The 20,930-nt window shown below is 36.4% G+C and overlaps 1 protein-coding gene across 1 annotated transcript in view; it reads right to left on the reverse strand.

Moving 5' to 3' along the window:
- LOC122808196 (vomeronasal type-2 receptor 116-like) overlaps positions 1–20,930 on the reverse strand; it is a 68,536-nt gene that overhangs the window by 35,240 nt on the left and 12,366 nt on the right. Inside the window, exons 2-3 of the mRNA XM_044079163.1 lie at positions 12,293–12,520; positions 2,164–2,287 (exon numbers count right to left, since the gene is read on the reverse strand). Coding sequence (XP_043935098.1) covers positions 2,164–2,287; positions 12,293–12,520 — 352 coding nt within the window. The remainder of the gene's footprint in view (positions 1–2,163; positions 2,288–12,292; positions 12,521–20,930) is intronic.

Here is a 20,930-nt window from a genome sequence, read left to right on the forward strand (position 1 = left end):
TGTTTTGAAAGAGTGCATTTGGAGCTGCTGAGGGTATTTCTTATGTGTACTTTGTCTAGGAGGTCTTTGTGGTTTAGGAAGGTTACATGTAAGTGCCTCAGTATATGTGGTTTTATATGTCTGCTTTGAATTGTGCATGATGAGGGCAGCATGTGTACTACTGACAACCTTATTGACATTAGAAGTATGTTTATGTGAGAGCTTTGACTCCAGTGACATTGAGTAAATACATCTCTCACATACCATATCAGTTTGTTTGAGAATTAATTGGTTGTCAGTAAACAGGAGGCAATTTCTACATTGCCTCAAGATGCCGATATTCACCAAGCTGATAACAGAGACAGTAGGAAAGTTCATATCCATGGAAATAGGCCCTTTTTTATCGATTAGACTGTTGGAGTGAGAATATCAATCATTGTCAGGATTATCTGGTTTGCAACTAAGTGGACAATGCTTCACTGCAAACTAGTTGTCCTGTGTACAACTAGATATTGAAGAAATTTCAATTGTGCTTTTACAGGAAAAATGTCACTCAAGGTGTCTGAGTCTGTACAGAGCACTGCCAAACACTTGAGGGGAAACTAATATGTAGACTCTGAAAATATAAGGATGAAGTATTTCGGCAGATATTCTGAAGTTAGAAACAAATCAATTAGCACTTACTGAAAACAAAGAATTAGCTTGTCAAGAATGATGAAAAGAGGGGAGTCACATGAATGGCTACTGCCTGGCTACTACTAATGCTGGTTTCATCACAGCTTCACTCTGTAGGGATACAATGCTCCTTTGCTTCTTCTTACACCAGAAGCAAAATGTCAGCACCAATCCCAAGAAGAGAAGCAGGCAACAGCTTCTTTGGTGATCCACAGTCTTGTCCCAGCTGATGCAAGGGTCTTTAGACTTGTAGTCTTTTTCTGGTAGATGCCTCAAATAGCAACCAGACCAGTCAGGTACGTTAAGCACAGACACTCGCTCCTCAACCAGAAACAGTCAGGAATCAATGCACTCTGCTCCTACTCTCACCAGGATCAGAATATAAGCACAGATTCCAAGCTGTCACCTATAAAGCAGTTATTAATCTTTCTGGTGATCAGCAGTCTCCAGGGAATAATGTCACTGCACTCCTTCTCTCACCAGGAGAAAACAGAAGCACTAATCCCAAGATGACTACTGAGAGGCAGAATGCAGGCTCTCCAGTAAACTGGTGGTCTTGCAATAGATGCTTAAAGAAAAGAAAAAATGGTTTATCCTAAACACTGTAATGTGTACTAAGCAGTTAGAAATGAAAGTGGGTAACAAGTTTTAGCTGTCTAAAAAGTTAAGTTTTAGTGGAGAGCCACTATTTTTAATAGAGCAAGATAGACTGAAAGGTGGTGGGCACTTTTGTGTTCTCGTACTATGGAATGCAGTAGGATGGCTAATACATTTAAATAGTTGAAGGGGAGTGATTTCACAAAATGATAATTTTGTGCTTACTCACACCAGTCAGTAAAAGGAGAGAGGAAATGAGATATATGGTCAAATTAACGTAAGGGGCAGGCAACTAGGAGATAACTTCTGGAGCATTTCTCCCCGGGCCTCTGCTGAAAACAAGATCTGTGGAACCTAGTCAGACTTTCCCAGTTAACAAATGTTAAATAAATAAATAAATAAATAAAAACTAGAAAGACAGTGGTGTTTAAGAACACAACAGTAACAAGGTGGGAGGGTAGGCTGAATTACAAGAAACAGAGCTGTGGTCCCTTTTCAAGTTTAAATAGAGCATCTGGAGTGTTTCTCCCCAGGCCTCCGCTGAAAACAGGCTCTGTGGAACCTAGTCGGACATTCCCGGTCAACAAATGTTAAATAAAATAAAAATAAATAAAATAAATATGCAGTTAAAAGCAGAATACAAGTAAAACTCAGTGTAAGGAAAACTAATCACAGTATACAAAATAGAAAAAGGCAATAAAGTAATACAAAATACAAGAAATAAAAAGGAAACTAATGTTTTCTTCACTGCAAGCTGTGGCAGAGTCTGGCTGAGTCTTTCCAGTAAAACTTAAGTTTTCATATCAATTTACCCCAATATATGTAGATGCTGCCCTCTTTTGACCACTCACATTTTTCTGCCTTTATGGAAATCTAAAGAAAGTGTGCACCAAAATGAAAAAAAAAACTCACCAGTTTCATTTGCAATTTCTCCAGTGGAGCATGGAACACAGTCAAAACAACAAGGTGGCTTCCCAGGGTTCACAATTTTTCTGTGACCCATTGTACAACTTTTACTGCAAACAGATGTAGGAATCTGTAAAGTTAAAAAATACGCTAATAAAGTGCTTTGTTTTCTGCATTGCTTTTCAAGTCATATACAACATGCAAAAGTCATAAGCTAATAATATTTATTTGTAAGAGGCTTCACAATGGCTAAAAGGTGAAGTTCATAAAGAAATGAGAACAGAAGGTACATCTAATTCAGAGAACAGAAGGTACATCTAATTCAATATATTTTATTAAGTCAGCAGCATGGATTTATAAATCAAATATATTATGTACTTTCCATCCCCTTTACGAGAGTGAACTGTGGTAAAGAAATAGCACTTAAAGTGTATTGGTTACATTCTGTAGCAAATCTAAGTTACAAACCATTTTAGTTGAGTATGACTTCCTTAGCATACTTACTGCCAAATTGTGCAGTTCTTGATGTGAAAACTTTGTTGTTTTTGTATTTTACTTTTCAATAAGGATGGCCCCCTGAAATTTTCTTGGGCCTGAAAACACCTTCTATGACATAATTAATGACTGAACCCACAATGCCTCACTACCTAAATTGATGTACATCTACTGTACATCCATATTAAATCCATCAGTAGCAGTTTTTTTTTTCTACGCCCTAGAAAGTTAAGTTAACAACTAGGCATTGCAGATGGCATACTTTATCTTGAGAAATAAAACGTGATGATGTAGCACTGACATCAAATTGTAGGTAAAAATCTGTTCTTCTAAAGATGTGAGTTATTTTTCATACCTATAATGCATTGTGGTTTATATAAATCACCATCCAATGCCTACCATGGCATCATTTTGTGGGTGTGGCTGTGAAGAAAAACTGAGTAAACAGTGAAACTGAAAAAAAACAAACACTATCATCTTCATTTTTTTGCTAAATCACTTGCAAAATTTACATGAGGAACATAATTGGAAATTAATGGTAAAAACAAAGATGCTTCAGAACATGACCAATACACTTTTAAGTGTTTATTTGTTGGTTTTGTGCTACCATGCATGGATGTTTAAGCAACATGCATTTCTCAATACTAGGCTTCATCACTGCTGACTGCTGTGCAGCAGATCTAGCTGTCAACTCACTAATTACCTGTCAGCAACATCATTATGAACAGTGCCAAAGGAATGACAGCAAGGAACTAACTAGTTTTATGACTGTCGCTTGTACTAATCTTTTGGATGTTGGACTACTTGCACTGGCATGATTCAGCATGGCAGTTTTACCAGCAGTCATAATAACTGCTAATCAAACTGTTCATCAGGCTCAGGGTAACACTAATCACCAGTCAAAGGTTTCCATCTGTCCCACACTATTACTCAATGTGTTTTTGTGCCCAACACTATGCACCACGCACCAAATGTAGTTCCTAAATTGAAACACAGACACATGTTCAGGATAGCCAAATGGATTATGTTACATGCACACATTTATACCATAAATTGCAAAAAAATCACCATCTGCACACATCATTCTTCAAATTAATACCAATAATGGGGTGCTTCAGCTTCAGTAACAACTACTTTTTATTCAACATTGCCAAGCTATACCGTCTAGATTCCAGATGTGGCTACAAAATAAAATGAAATGTATTTGACAGAAATACTAAAACTGGCAAAGCCCAATAACTCACTGTCAACTACTTATGTTCAGGATAGTCATTCTCCCACTCGGGCATTATAGATAAGCTCACCAGCTTAAATATAAACCCCTATGTCACTAGATGGGTTGCAAACTGGCTCAAGGACAGAACCCACATGGTTAGAATTGCTGGAGCCATGTCAGACTCCAAACCAGTTACAAGTGGCGTCCCACAAGGCTCAGTCCTGGGACCTCTCTTGTTCGGTATATATTTCTCAGAGGTACAAGCCAACATGGAAGAACTGTGGCTGACCAAGTTCGCAGATGACTGCAAACTGGGCGCCATAATCGACTCTCCAGCCGACACAAGCATTTTCCAAAATGGCCTCATAGAAACAGACAACTGGTGCCAGAGCCATGGACTCACGCTCAATGCCAAAAAGTGTATAGTCATCCCCTTTGGCAAAAACAAAGTGCCCACAAATTACCACATAAGTGGTAATCCATTAAGTACGGAAGAAGTAATTAGGGACCTGGGGACCCAAGTTGATAGCAATCTCTCATTTGACAACCAATTGGCCAAAGTGGTTAGAAAAACATTTTATATAGCCCACCTAATCATGAAGGGATTCACATCTAGATCAGGGGAGGTCATCGTGCCTCTTTACTCATCCCTCATCAGGCCCATAATTGAGTACAATGCCCCTTTTGGGATGTACCTTACCAGACACCTGCAGCAACTGGAAAGACCCCAAAAGTACCTCACCAAGAGGATCAAAGGGCTCAAATAGATGCCATATGCTGCCCAGTTAAAGAAAGTCCAGCTCTACTCAGTGGCATACCGCCTGCTCAGAGGTGATCTGTACCTGATGTATAAAGCCATGTCCAACCCGCAATTAATGGACATGCTGCACCTCAGAAAATCCAAATCCCATCGAGCTACGCGCTCGAGAGACTTGAACCTCAGCACTGAAATAAATAGGACATGCTGGAGGGACAGATTCATAACCCAGAGGCTCCCTTCACTCTGGAATAAATCCCAGTCCAGGTTAGGCAGAGTCCCTCATTGACTCTCTTCAAGAGGAATCTTGATGAGTGGATGGGGAAGCGTAGGTTTACCCCGGGTATCACTTCTGTGTCACTGTTAGACAGAGGCACAGTATACTAACCTCAAAAAAGGGCATAGCAAAATTAATTTAAAATGGGTGGCGAAAGCCAAACACACTCTGGCTAGGCTTATAAATGCCCTAGGGCAGATAGCCTAGTATGAACCTATGAACCTATGAACTCACCATAGTAACCCTAGAGTCCTTAAGTCATTGCTGAATAGACCTGTTTCTGTCTCTTTATTAAAAATAAACAAATAAATAAATAAATAAAAAATAAAATACAAAATACATATAGTTGTAATGCATGCTACTCAAGTCATGTAGGAAAGCTTCAAAATCATCTTCTCTATAACTTAGATATATCTATGAGATTAAATAATTCAAAAATGAACTCAAAATTCACCTAAGAAGAACTAGAACTGCAAGTGCATTGTCACATTGCCTCAGTCTCTATGTGCCATGTTCCCTTTGGTCTGCTGTGATTCATTTCTTGCTTAACTTATCTCATACTTATATGCTGCCTACTTTACTGTTACCTATTACATCCTATCTTTACTAAAGTCTTATGTTTTATCATGTCTTCCAACAGGTAAATTATGGGTCTAATTAAATCTGTATTACCCCGTCAGCTATTATGTCTTATTATTAATTTTCTATGCTTAATCATTTACAGCATATTAGCTGTACTATCAATGTAAATCTTTAATCTAAGTGTTATTGGTAATGTAACTGAAGTATGTATTATTTGTACTGTATTGAAATCTGAACAGTAGTCCTTGCTGTGCATTTGCTGATGCTTAAATAGGATCCTCTCAACACAGTCATGTATTGACAAGACTGATTGGTGAAGTATCAAGCCAAGAGGAAACCCTAACACAGAGTTATTATTTATATTCCAGCATAACAAAATATGCATGATTCCACCTCACCAAGTAAAATATTTGATCAGTATCAGTTTTGGAAGATAGAATGTAAGTGGCACAACTTTTGCAAAATATACGGGCACACTGTAACCTTACTAATCAGTCACATTTGCTAAACCTGTGATGAGATAAACTTATAATTTTCAGTAGTTTGGCCTACAAGCAAAGGTGCATTTCTTGTATTACAGGTTGTAACATGAGCTTGGTTCTTAAATGACAATTTTTACAATTTAAGATGACGCATATAGTTTGCAGCATTTACCTCACTGTTTGGCTCTAACACTTAAAGCGCATAAAGAATAAAAGCTGCTTAGGCGAACTGCCCTGACATCTAAATGGAAGGTGTACATTTCTTCAAATATTTTGCTTGTGTAGGTTATTCACTTCCATTCATTGTTTCTGTGCTATTTCTGATGGTTTAAAATATAATTTTATTTGTAGATTCGGGAATGCAATATAGAGCTGGTACCGCTAAGAATATCAAAATGCACAAACCAAATAATACAGCACTCAGAAACAGAAGATTCATCTTGGAAGCCACCTGCGAAACCCATCACAGTGCCATTTTGAAAAAGCTTGACTGGTTGCCTTTAAGTGATAGGTTAATCTATACCCAGTTCTCCTGTGACCATGCCCTTCTTCAGTCAGAAGTTGCTCCATCTTTATATAAACTCCTCATTTTGTACTCACCCTTCTGATCCTCCTACTTTCATACACCCACCCCCTCCACACATGCACACACTCACACACATACACACAATATTTCAATTCTTTGCACTGCTACTAGCTGCAAATTTGAGAATCACAGTATCTTTTGTGTCATACTCATATTGTGGAAATCAATGCCAGACAAACCTTAGAACTGAGTTCCACACATGCATTCAAAGCTTCATTATCAGTTCAGCTCTCTCATCAAAACAGTGCAAATGCCCAACTGGAGTAGCACCTATACAACAGATCCGCCACCTTGTGATATATATTCATTGTCTTTATTAGCTCTCTAAGATAGTGTGAGATGACTTAAGTTCTTTATTATCTATAAAGCTGCCTGTTTCTCTGCCAATGACATTGAAAACTGTTGTAGTGTACTTAGTATTTCTATTAATACTTACTGTGTGTGTGAACGTTACCCCCAGTCTTGGGCATTTAATGAAAGTGGGCTTAAGGACTCAGTGAAAATACTTAGTTAAAAATTCCAACAAAAAATAAATAATAGAATACACCTACTGAAATATAGAATGGAATTCAAAAATGTACATGCTTTGAAATATATCAGTGAAGACTGCAATTTTTTTACATCAGCAGCAGTTGGGAGCATTATAGTATCATAGCAAGATCATAAAAAAGTGACATGCACAAAACTTGCTGAAATATTTCAAAATTGCAAGCTGCATTACAGTGAAACATTTTTAGGAATCAAAAGGAGTTGATGGAACAGATAGTTTGCTTGTACGACATATAAAAGGGCTAAACTGCAAGTGGAGTACAAGAACTATGAACTAAGGTAATCTTGATATGGTTATGGATAAAATGCTAACAATAAATATTGACATATTGTGACTTAGTGAGTGAAAATGGACCAGAATGGGTCATTTTACATCAGGTAATTATTAGAATTTATGCTATGAGCAAGAATCCTAGAGAAAAAATCAAGCATCCTTCATAGTTAATGAAAGAGTATCAATAGTGTCAGTTATTGCTAAAAAATAATAGAATTATCTCAGTCAGACTACAAGGTAACCCACTTAATGTTTCAGTGAAGTATGTATTGCAATTACAGAGGAAGAAGTAGCCAGTCAGCTTTATGAGGATCTATGCCATGTTATAGAAATAACACCAAATAATACTACATAAAGCACAGGTGACTGGAATGTTAAAGTTGGTAGTCAGAATACAACTGGAATAATAGATGAGGTTGGTCATGGAGTACAAAATAAAGTATGGCATAGAATAATATAATTTTTCCAATACAAATCATTGATTAAGAATGTCTTTCAATAGCCTAAGAGACAGCTTTAAACCTGGATAGCATTAGAATGCCAATACAAAATCAGATTGACTATCCCTTGTATTCAGAGATAGAAGAGCTCTGTACAGTCAACAAGAACAATACCTGGAGCTGAATTTGTCTCCGACCATCAGTTTCTTAACACAAAGTTAAGAATGAAATTAAGGAAAAGAAGAAAAGCATACAGGCCAAATAGATACAAGTTCAACAATGTTCCAGGTGACTATGTAGTGGAATTGAAGAACAGATGTAAGGGATTAGACCTGGTGGATACAGCACCTGAACAATTATGGACAGCTGTTTGTAGCATTGTCCACATTTATATTACAGAAAGAGGGCAGACTGAAGAGGTAAAATGTCTGCCTGTGGAAACTTCAGAGGTGTCCATGGAAAGAAAGAGATCAAAAGGCAATGGAAGTAGGAAAGAAATATGCCAAAATAAATTCAGAACTTCTGAGAATAACAAGGAGGCATATTTAAACGAGCAGTGAAAAATAAAATAAGACAATAAAATGGGGAAGGCAAGAAATCTCTTCAAGTGGATTGACGACATTAACCCAACAGAAGCAGAAGATATTAAAGAAAATGTAGCAGGAATATATACAACAATTGTATAAGAAGTACCAAGGGATCCTAACACCACTGACACATATGATGGTATGTTATCTGGTCTTGAGAACAGGATATTAGAAAGTGAAGTTAAATGGACACTAAAGATCCTTCCTAAATAGCAAGACTACCAGAAATGATTTCTAGAATTCCAGCAAACTTGTTTAAATCATCTAAAATTATGTTGTTATTGCATTGTTTGGCATTTGAAGGCAAATTTGGAAAACACAACAGGGGCTATTGGAATGGAAAAGGTCAGCTTATGTTCTATTCCTAATAAAAGGGCATTGTTAATGAGTGCTCAAATTGTCAACAACTGGATTTGTTTTACTTCTTAGCAAGGTAATTCTCGTGATACTGCAAGCTAGACTACAAGAACATATAGACTGAAGACTGCCAGCTGTGCATGTTGCTTTTAGGAGGGCCAGAAGCACTGGAGATCAAAGTTCTAGTATCTATTACATGATAGCAAAAGCAGAAGAGTTCCAGAGAAAATATTTACTTTTGCTTTGTTGACTACACTAAAGCATTTGACTGTGTGGACCATAACAAACTGTGGCAAGTTCTTTGACAAATGTGGATAATAGTTCACCTTATTTGCCTCAAAAAGAGTCTCTGGACAGAACCAAAAGATAGAACTGAATATGAAATAACTGACTGGTTCAAGGTTGAGAAAAAACTACAACAAGGCTAAACCCCAAAACCTTGCTTATTGTAATATATACACTGAACATATAATGTGAAATTAAGGGTTAAATGAATAAGATGCTGGAGTCAAAACTGGCAGGACAAGAACTAACAGCCTTAAATATGTAGATGATAATACCATGTTGTTATTGTTGTTGTTTTTCTTTCGGCTTTTCCCAGTTAGGGGTCGCCACAGCAGAACTCCAGTCCGCTAATGATTGGCAGTAGGTTTTTACAGTGCCAAGGTGCCAGCCCGGCACCCAACCTTCAACGAAGGCACGCCCATTCACGCATGTCTTTCGAATGCCACTCGATCACGGGGAGGACATGCAAACTCCACACAGAAGAAGCTCCAGCCAAGAATCGAATGGGAGAACCTCTTGCTGTGAGGCGACAACGCGACCGCTGCACCACCATGGCTCATGTAGATGATAATACCATGATGAATAAAAATGAGGAACAGTTTAAGAGTTGATGAAGGTTGGAACCAAGGTATTGGCAGCAAATAACTACAGACAGAAAGGTGGACTGCAGGTTAGAGATTATGTTCCCTATCACAGATTGATATCAGAATATAGGCAAAGAGAAAGAAATGGGGGGGGGGTCCTAAATAAAAGACCAGCACCAGCAGAGGTTTTGGTAGACTCTAGAAAAGAAGTTGCTGTTAAGAAAGGAATAATTAGCAGAGAATATAGAATATTGCATGATGACAATAAGAATCAATCAGAGAAGGTTAGAAAGAATTGGGAAGAGAAATTGGATAAGCAATTCACAAAGAAACAATGGGGAGGGGATATATGTATGTCTCCCAAATATGCAAAAAGTCTAGATTTAGGATCTTTGCTTGGAAGTGTTTACATAGGTATTTTGGTTTATTTTCATTTATATAAATGTAAGATTGCCTATGTCATGCATAATAATTTAATAAAGATGTTTCTTCTTAAAAAAAATTAAGCAACGCATATCTCCACTTGTTGAACTCATTATGGCTATTTTACTTATGAAGCCATGGTCAGTATTGGCTAAAGTATGATGTACCACAAAAAAAGAGTTGATGAAAGTTAAAGTGAAAAAGAGGCTTGGTGCATAACATCAGCACAACTGTATTCACATCAATGTCAATTATTTACAGATGGGAAAGAAATGCAGGCAGTGACAACCTTATTTTCCTGGACTCAAATGTTTCTGCAGATAGTGACTGTAGCCAGGAAATTAAAAAAAAGAAAAAAACACTTGCTTATTGGAAGCAAAGCTATGGAAATCTGGATATGATTTTTAAGAGTAAATGTATCACATTGATAACAAAGGCCTGTAAACACAAACTTATGTTTTTTTCTCTTTATTAACATGGGGCTGAACAAATCAATCTTTTTGGAATTGTGATATTACAGAAAATTTTGAAAATTCCATGCGTTGCAAGATCATATTTATTTGAGGAAAAAAACCTAGATTGATCAATGACAGGCCAGCTAGCAACAGCAAAACTCTTAGTCCACATACTGCAAACAGGGGATTCAGGCAGCAGAGGCAAACCTTCATAGACAGATTATGGAACTAAGGAACATGAGTCTGTAGTAAGTTAAAAGAAACAGTCATTATCATTCAGGCCTACTGTGCTAATGTCTTTGTTGTCATGAACAGTCAGGCTCTACAACAATCTATATAAATGTAGTGACTGGCAGACAAGATTAAAGTAATCAAATCAGCCATGAAAGCTACAATAAGTACAAAGGAGTTATACCTGTGGAAGTTCTAACACCTGTATAATGTTGTAAATATCAGAAAAATAAGAGTAATGTATGCAGGATGAAACATGATTAGATTACAAAGAGCCAAGAATGTAAAGAGGATAATTACAAAGACTTACTGGCTGTAAAACTGGCTAATAAATAGGACAGGTAAAAGACAGAGGCAGAAAACTAAGAATGTAAACCAAAATATAAGTAGAATGACCTGCAAGCAGAAACCTTTCAGGATAAGGAGTAAAGATGGAAGCAAAAGCAGGATGTAAGACATAGATGTAAAGATTATCCATTTCCAAATGCAAGGTATGGAGTGCAGTTTGTAGACAGCGAACCATACAATAAAAATGATAACTTTAGGCAATGTAGTGCACATGTGCAAAAAAAGGTGAGTAAATGGAGGAGATGAAGCCACTCTGGAAAGTGACTCTCCTAAGGATGGTGAATGTAGATGCAAAGAATGACACAAATGACAGCAACTAGCTAAGAACAAAACAGGGTATCAGAAGTGCGGACTTGCATTAGTTATAACAGCAAGCAATTCATGCTTTGTTTTAGTTATTATGCATTCATTCATTTATGGCTTGAATATATATTTGCCAGTTTTTTGCACTTATTAGGGAGTCTAACACTTTAACTAATTTTGCCATTCAGGCCACTGTGTATGGATCCTTTTATTACAGAGACAAATCACCTGTTTCACCAGCATGCTTTTCAACATGCAGATATTGAAAATAGGTACCAAGGCCCCTGAAAAGTATGGACATGCAACTAAAAATATGGACATCTAATTAGCATAAAATTGAATACCAAATAGTTCACAGCTCCTCCTACCTCTAGTAGGATACTATTCAGAAACATGTTTCAAAAATAAAGAGTGACAAGGTTATAGAAAAAAAATATAAGCACGTTATCAGAGGCAGTATACAATGTGTAGACTTTAATGAACTATATTGCAAAATTCTATCACACAAGGTCATTTAATTTTGCTTCTGAAAAAATGAGATATAAGATGTCTGCCCTCTTTCTTTAAAGTATTATTAGCTCTAATACGTTGGTTATGTAGTGTGATTTTCTGTGTACTAAACAGCTTCAAAACTCACATGTAATGAGGGGGTTTCAGAAAATTGGGTGAAGGGGTATATCAAGCCTAAAAATAAGAACAGAACTCCATAAATAGGTATATCCAGTGCAGGGAGTATTAAATCAGGTCTGATAATTGCAATGTTCCTCCAAAAAACATACACTTGACAGGTCTGCTCTCAGTAATACTAAACAGTATGTTTTGTAATGTGAATCAACAATGAAAACACCATCTATACTAATTCATATTTGGTCATTTACAAATAATACAAAGACGTAGGCCTAACCTGAGTGTAATGCTCATTCCAAATGACTGCATTCACATCAATAACAATTTCTTTTCCTTGACTTGCCCACGGGTCTATTCTTCCCACCTTTTCCAGCTTGTACAGATGGTCTGAAAAAATCTGTAAATTAATGATGTTATATGCTGCCACTGCATCTCCATTTCCATCAAAAAATACCTCATCCCCTGTCTTGGTTGTAAAATGGATGTTTTTCACATAATGCAGAACCTACAGTGCAACAGAAATAATGGTATCAGTTTTGAAACAATAATCCCTAGAAGACCAGTTTACTATTATATGATAAACATGTGGTTATACATTAGGAAATTAAACTTGAATATTAAGTTAAGAATGTAGGTAATGCAGTGAGGCACCAAACACAAGGAGAGCAGGTAGCTAAGTATTAAATGAGTCACTGATGTCCGGTCAAAAAACTCTTGAAACTCACGGAAGATCCAAAAAGATTCTTTATTAAAACACACAGAATAAGCGCTTTCGCGTGGTGAATCCACGCTTCATCAGATGTCAATTTAAAACAACTGTTACATATATATATATCCGCTGGAGCGCGGGAAAAACTTACTAAGTTAATTGAAACAACAGGAACTGTGTTTTAAAATTGGCGCTAAACAATTGCGCTAATTGACTCAATGTTTGTTCTGTGAAGCAGTAAATAACTTCTCTATAGATAAAATAACTGTGGATTACTTATAATTCTAACGCATAGTTATACACCAACTAAAACTATATCAAATATCGAATGGAAAACCCATTCGGCATAATATATAAATGACCCCTTTTGGTTTGGTGTAAAGCCATATATAAGGTCATTTTGTGATGTTAGTCAGACTAAAATGTCAAACATAAATAAAGCGCATGAACGAATAGTAAATATACTCTAGATCTTACACTTCATAGTAGCAATATTAATTGATGTTGTCATTAGATATTTCATTGGTGTTGCTTACTTCAGCATAAAAAATCTAATACAAAACATGATCAATTATAAGCAGCATTGAGATGTGTACATTTATGACAAAATATATGAATCTTGTTGAAACATGACACTATTTACGTTAAAAACACAAACAATCCAAAACATTTGCTCAACTTGAAGAATCATTAGATATATACTCGCCTATTTTATAATGTTACTATAGCTAACTAAACACAACGGCATGTCTATGTTTACAGAAAACCAGACGTAAAGAAAGTATCTATATAGCAAATGCTAACTGTATAATGCGTTGCCTGATGGCAATATTAATAAAAACAATATAAATGATCAGCTGATGAATTGTAGTTAAATTACTTCAATATAAAATTCATTGCGTAAAAAACCCAATAAATCGTCATCATTTATAAACATCAATGTGTTCATGTGTATATAACAGATGTAGATATGTATATGTGAGGCTTATTTCAAAAACAGAGATACATATAGAGCAATGTATGTGTATAAATCATTATATTATGTCTCAAGCACTGACCAATCAGACACGTGCTTGACTGATCAAAACTTGAAAGATGTAACAAAATCAATCTACATGAATTCATTGATAAATACATGATGAAAATGAAGAATAAGAAATATGAAATAAAAATAAAAGTGATGTAAGAATGATGTAAAAAAAAATGAAATGAAAAAGTATGTCAATAAGTATGTGGTGTGAATATATATCAAATGGAATGTACATATGTGTGAACAAGTGTAAGATTATTGTGATAATAATACTGGCTTAATGGAAAGAGAATGGTTTATACCTGGTGCTATGTGTGCTCCTAATTTTAAAATCCAATTCAGTTCCGTGAGAGCCAGGATATTCTCTGTATCACCATCCCTACTATTATGGATCACTATCTGCAAAACTCTAAAACAGAAAGAGTGAGATGGAAATTCTATAGTATGTTTCGCTAAGGCATTAGTTTCTACAGCCTTGCGTATATCATACAAATGGTTGTATATGCGTTCTTGGAGCTTCCTTTTGGTTAACCCTACATAAAATGCCTGGCATTTATTACAGGTGGCAAGATATATCACATTGCGAGTGTTACAATTGGCATGGAAGTGTGGTTTGAAAGTATAGTTCATATGGGGATGAGTAAATAATTGTTCTTTAGTTATATATTTACATCTATTACAACCATGACAAGGAAACGTGCCTTGTTGTTTAAGATGAAGATTACTGATTGTATTTACTTCCTTATTCAGTGTAGGGCAATGATCACCACATAGAATTCTTTTGAGATTTTTGCTATTTTTATAAAGAAATGTGGGATTCCTGCCTACAATGTCTCTAGTTTTAGTATCAGTGATTAATATGTGCCAATTGTGATAAATAACTTGTTGTATATTCCTTATATCACTAGTGTACGTGGTGATGTATCTGACAAAACTTCTAGCCGAATATTCACTTCTGTAATTGTTGTAATAAGACTTTATATGCCCTACTTCCAAGTCAATTGGCTCTGTGGGTACCCTCCCCCCCCAATGTCTCCTGTTTGATTTTATGAACCATCGTCGGGTCATATCCCCTGTTGATAAATAATCTTTCTAAAGAAAAAACTTCCTTAGTTAAATCTTCAACTCTGCTGCATAATTTAAGTATCCGCACAAATTGGCTTTTCACTATGCCTTGAAAAACATGCCTTGGGTGCATGCTATCAAATGTTAATATCGAATTTTTCCAAGTCGATTTCCTATACAATGTAGAAATGATGTTACCTGCTGGGGTAAAACTGAGAGTTACATCAAGAAAATTAATGTGTGTAAGGGAAGTCTCCTTGGTAAACCTTAAAAATGTGGTGGTCATTTCCAGATAATTCAAGAAAGACTCAAAAAGTTCCAGGGTACCTTTCCAAACAATTAAAATGTCATCTACAAACCACCTGTAGAATTTTACATGTTTAAATTTCTCATTATTGAATAAGAATAGTTTCTCCCACCACAAAACTACCAAATTGGTGCCCATGGCCACCCCCCACTTCTGTAGATAATACTTATCGCCAAACATAAATGCGTTATTGGATAGCACAAGGTCCAAGAGTTGACATAGCAAAATAATCCTGTCATTGGTAAAGGTGGTTTCTCTGGCCAAAAATTGTCTTATGTATTCCATACCTGTTTCATTCGGTATTGATGTGAATAAATTTCTCACATCTAGCGTAATAAATATGTTCTGTTGCTTATGATCTAACTGAACTATTTTTATATTATCAAGGAGATCATAGGTATCTTTTAGAATGGTAGGAAATTGGTTTACCACTGGTCTTAGAGTATCTTCTATGAACTTGGAGATATGTGCTGTTATCCAGTTCTCCCCAAGTTAAGTTAAGAATATTAGAAATATTTTATGTACAGATACTCTGTTTATTTGTTTGTTTGTTTGACTTATTAACAAGGTAAGTGATCAGGTCCTCATGCCTTTTCCAGTCATAACCCAGGCAAAAGCAGGAAACAGTTAAATAAAAATGTGAATATATATATATATATATATATATATATATATATATATATATATATATGGGTAAAATAAGAATATTAGAAAAATTTGAAACAAAATGTTGCCTACAAAACACATGTAATGTGGATGAATAATATGGACATTTTACAAAAACTGAAACAAAATGGTGATAAAAGCATACAGTTAGTAAAGTTCAAGAGTCATCAGTGAATGAATGGAAAAAAAGCTTTTAATAAGAAACACTCTTTGTCACCTCACAGCAAGATGTTGTCACGTTCGATTCTCAGCTAGAACGTCTTCTGTGTGGAGGCATGCGTGAATGGGTGCGCCTTCGTTGAAGGTTGTGCATCAGGGCTGGTAACTCAGCACATAAAAATCCACTACCAAACATTAGCGGACCGGAGTTCCGCTGTGGTGACCCCTAACCGGGATAAGCCGAAAGACATAACAACAACAACAACTGTTTAGGAGAGAAAAGAGATGGGTAAAGTAAGGAAGGTAAAGGAGAGGAAGGGGTTGCGAGAAGACGCCTTCAGATAGAAGAGGATGAGTAAGGTTCAGGGGAGTCAATGCTATGTTTGGATAGAAGAGAGGTAGAAATAATATAAGACTAAGCATGGTTATTGATAGAGGAGTTTATATGTGGCGCTTAAAGCATGTACAGGAGTATGAGGTTATTAAAACAATTTGTTAACTTTTGTAAGTAGGACATTTTACAGCACCAATAATGTCAATGGTTACATGCTTCCAGCTGATAGAAATCATTTTACTGAGGCTTTTCTCTCTCACTGATTTAGTAAATGTATGAATTTGTAATTATTGTTGGTCCTGACATTGTACAGAGAGGTTGTAATGCTCAGTTTATACCTCAGAGATGGGCAATAATTGTTATGTAGTTATAATAAATATGGAAGAACTATACCTGCAAGAGTTCTAAAATCTATAAAAAAGAATCCAAGAATAAATATTACCCATCTGTAACAAGCAAATAGCTGCTCTTTCATTTGGACTACATTGAGAATCTGCTGATTTTTTTTTTAATTGTTGTTTGAATCAGTTGAGGGTTGGGACTACATTTGAGTATTATAAATGCTAGGGCATATTCAAAATTAGAGGTAAGTGCTTTCTTTAATATTGATCTCCTGGTGTCAGAAGAAACCTATTGGATGCTGAGGTGTACAGTTTTAGTTGTGATGTAATCTGATTAATTATGGTTTGAATGTGCTCTTTAAAGGACAGAGATGGAGCTAACCAGTCTAGCCATTGTCTCAAATATTATTATGTATGACTTTTGTGGACAATTTCTAGCTGAGTCTTGTAAGATGATTTTTAGCAGATGATTTTAGTTTACTTGGTCTCCAAAAGCATGTAAACCATTAATGGAAAGTAGGTTGCTTTTGATCCAGTTCCAAAGGAGATTGAAATCTGTATTTGTTCTTGTGTTTTCTGCAGAAATGGGGCAGGTCTACATATGAAGATATCATCAGTTTATAAGGAATGGAAAGGGTATGCAAGTGAAATCATTTATGAAGTGTTAGAACCCTAGTACAGACCCTTGATGAATACCGAAGTGATAACACCTGGACTAGAAATAGATCATCTGAAATAGCATGAAATGCCAACTATGTAAATAAACACTTTATGTTTGCACAAGCAAGTGCTTCTTTAAGGGCTATAAAAAGACCTCTTATAAGATCAACATTTTCTATATTTGTGAAGATTGTATCGAGTATTAAGTATTGCAGTGACAGTGTGACCATCCCAAAAATCATGTTGTGAGTCAGACAATAGCTACACTACTTAATGTGTTCTGTTATATGAGATTAAAAAATATTTTTAAAGACATTAGTGAGGGGGAACGTTTCAATTAGCCTGAAGTCTGATGTGGATGTGGAGTGAAATATTGCTGGGATTCAGAAAGGTTACTATCAGCGATAAGCCCTTTTTACTATTGGAGAATAACCATTTCCATAACAGAGACAGCTATTCCATAGTGTTCTATCACGAAGAGGTGCAGCATCACAGTGGGCTGTCTTTGTGGCCCACTGCAAATGCTAATGAGGCATTCTGTGGGAGATGACTATGCTAATTATCAAGCTGCTCTCCTCTGGAAATGTCACTAGTAATGCATTTACACAGCCAAGCAATTCAGAGAATTAGTCAGCAACGTAAGTCATCTTGGCAGTCTGAGTTAATGGTCTTGACCAAAAGTTACATTCATTCATTACTTTTGATGGTTGAGATCATGTTTAGATGACAGGCAGTGGTAGGGAGTGTGTGTGCCTGTGGATATGTGTGTGGCTGCATGTATGATTATAGGTAGGAGCAACGATGAGTGACCCCAAGTGAGAGAGAGAGAGAGAGAGAGTGTGTGTGTGTGTGTGTGTGTGTGTGTGTGTGTGTGTGTGTGTGTGTGTGTGTGTGTGTCTGTGTGTGCGCACGCATGTGTATGAGTGTAGGTGTGTGCCCTTGCAAACGTAATGCATGGACCACCATTAAGGACATCACAGATCAGACAGCATTACTGTTAAACAAGGGGGATTCAGAGATATGCTAATGAGCCAATAATAAGGTATTTCTCTTTGTGGTCATAGCTGTCTTTGAATCACTTTTTTTCACCATCATGTCAGTTGGCTTACTTGCAGTAGACAATTTACACAAGCAGTGAGGTTTTTTCTGAATCCTTGAGCCAGTGTTAAAAAAGATGAAATAGATGAAAGATGTATCTTAAAAGGTGCTTAGGATAATCCAGTCTTAAGCAATGTAAAGAGGTATTGAAGGACCAGGGGTGCATGTGCTTTACTGTGGTCCTACCCTCAATCCTGATACTAGACAGAAAACTGTACACATTGATATATAAGATGTTCTGATGTTAGGTTTCCTAGCTACTCTTAAAATCTGCAGCATGTCTTGAGAAACTGGTGTCTGAAAGGAATTAAAATCCTATTATCCAAAATGTGATCTTCAGGATCTCTAAGTTGTCATGTATCAGAGACCCCTTTTCATGAGTGATGAGATTCACTAAGAGTGGAAAAGTCTGGTAACAACCCCTAACCAACTCCTTGTTTTTAATCCTCTTCCCTGCAGCTGACCATCAGATGCTATCAGCTCCTCTCCTTGCTCACCAGTTCTAATAGATCCATCTTAGCCTCCCCCGAATTCAACCTGACCAGTGTCTGAGACCCTTGAGGAGATATAGGATACTGTTGCAGCATCACATTGCTGCCGGGGAGTGTGGATTTACCCCTCCCACCTTACAACAGCCTTTTGAGATCCACAACTGCTACATGGGGAGGTCCATGAGTGCTTTTGCTCATGTGCAACTTCTCATCCAAATGCTATACTGCTTAATGTGGAACTTGTCTGGCTCTTAATGTTGTTTCTGACAGCTTAATCATCCTTCTACCCCCTAGGATGGGCAAGTTGGTGTCAGCTGCTCTCAACTATCCGTCCCATCCACTACTCACAGCAGCCATGCCACTACTCAAACACAGGTCATGTGGAGACCATTAAGAGCTTTATCCCTCTGTACTGTGGGGTTGAAATAATCCCTGGCCAATTCATTCAGAAGAGAGAACCAACATTGTCTTGGTGTACCTTATGAGTTAGAGAACAAGGAGGAAAAGCATATAGAAACTTGACTTCCAAGTTCCTAAGAAGGTTTATTTGCAAGTAGAATAGAGTCAGCTGTCTGTTTTAAATTGAAGTAAACAAGTCTAATTGAGGAACTCTGGAATAATGGATGAAATTATCAAGAAAATATCCATGAAACAAAATATTAACAAAAAATGGATTAACAGTGATTTATTTTAATGACTTATTTTTTATTTGGTCAAGGTCTATTGATTCATTGAGAGATTTTTATCTTACATCTACAGAATAGCACTTCTTTTTTTTTAATTTATCTTGAGTTTTGCTGTGGATTCCATTGTGTTTTTTGATATAAGGATTAATAATCTGTCAGGTGTAGTGAGTACTCATAGTGATATGTTTGAGGCCTTTGAACGTTTAGCTGGTAGATTAACTCTGACAGGATATGAGGAGTCAGTTATTTTTGAGGCACAAAATGAAGTAATATCACATAGATTAGATAGATCTACTCCTTATTTTTCCAGTGGGTATCAGGTAGGAGATAGACAAGTCATCACCATGAAAGGCCAGGCAAGGATGTCTGTGATGCACACTACTGACTACCACCGTATTTGTGATACAGTAAAGAGGAACTTTGGATGGATTTTCAAGAGAAAGCAATAAATAATAAAAAAGAAAGAGAAAGGGACGGAAACATATGGAAGGAAGGGCAACAATAGGCTGGAGGAGAGTGTGAACAAGTAGAAGAAGAAATTGTAGAAGATAAAAAAATATGGAGAGGAAAATGAGAGAGAATGCATGCTGGAAGAAATGTCAGGAGAAGGAACTGAAACTAATATCTTTTAGAAGTTCTAGCCAGTGAAAAATCTGATTCCATGAATCCAGGATTATTTGTACATAAACCCAGGGAAAAGATATTCAACTGGTAAAGAACAAGAATAACAAATTAAAAGTATAAAAATATTTCCCCTAAACTTAAAAAGAAGGAAAAGCACCAATTTTAGATATTTTCTGTAAATGTGAACATTATTATTAACAGTGCAAGAAAGGCAGGATACTGTAGTCTATATTAGATAATCGAAAACTACTTACCTCAAGCACATATTCATCAACACAGGAACAATGAAATACACCTCAGCGAACATCTAAAATTTTATTAGGGTACATTCCCTCAGAATTTATACAAGCTATCAAAACCCTTTATTCTAAGGCTCACACTACACTACAAATTAACAAAATCTATCCTCCCATATTGACATTAAGAGTGGTGCCAGACAAGGCTGCCCTATGTCCTCCTACTTATTTAACCTATACATCAAACCACTATTCCTCTTCATCTCCCAGAAAACTTTCCATCATATTCCTACTCTCATTAACACCAAGGTCACTCTATCAGCTTTTGCAGACAATCTAAATCTATATTATTCTCTATCCAATTCAGATCTTCAGAAACTACTAACCTCTACTAACCACTACTCGACATTCTCAAACTATAAATTGAATTTAAGGAAAACAACTATCTTTCCTGCTAGCCCTTTATGTCAGTTACCCTCTTATCCCTTATCATCTGAATCGGAAGTAGT

Source organism: Protopterus annectens, chromosome 8.part0, assembly GCF_019279795.1.
Source record: "Protopterus annectens isolate FY-2018-M chromosome 8.part0, PAN1.0, whole genome shotgun sequence".
In the NCBI taxonomy this organism is placed as follows: Eukaryota; Metazoa; Chordata; order Ceratodontiformes; family Protopteridae; genus Protopterus; species Protopterus annectens.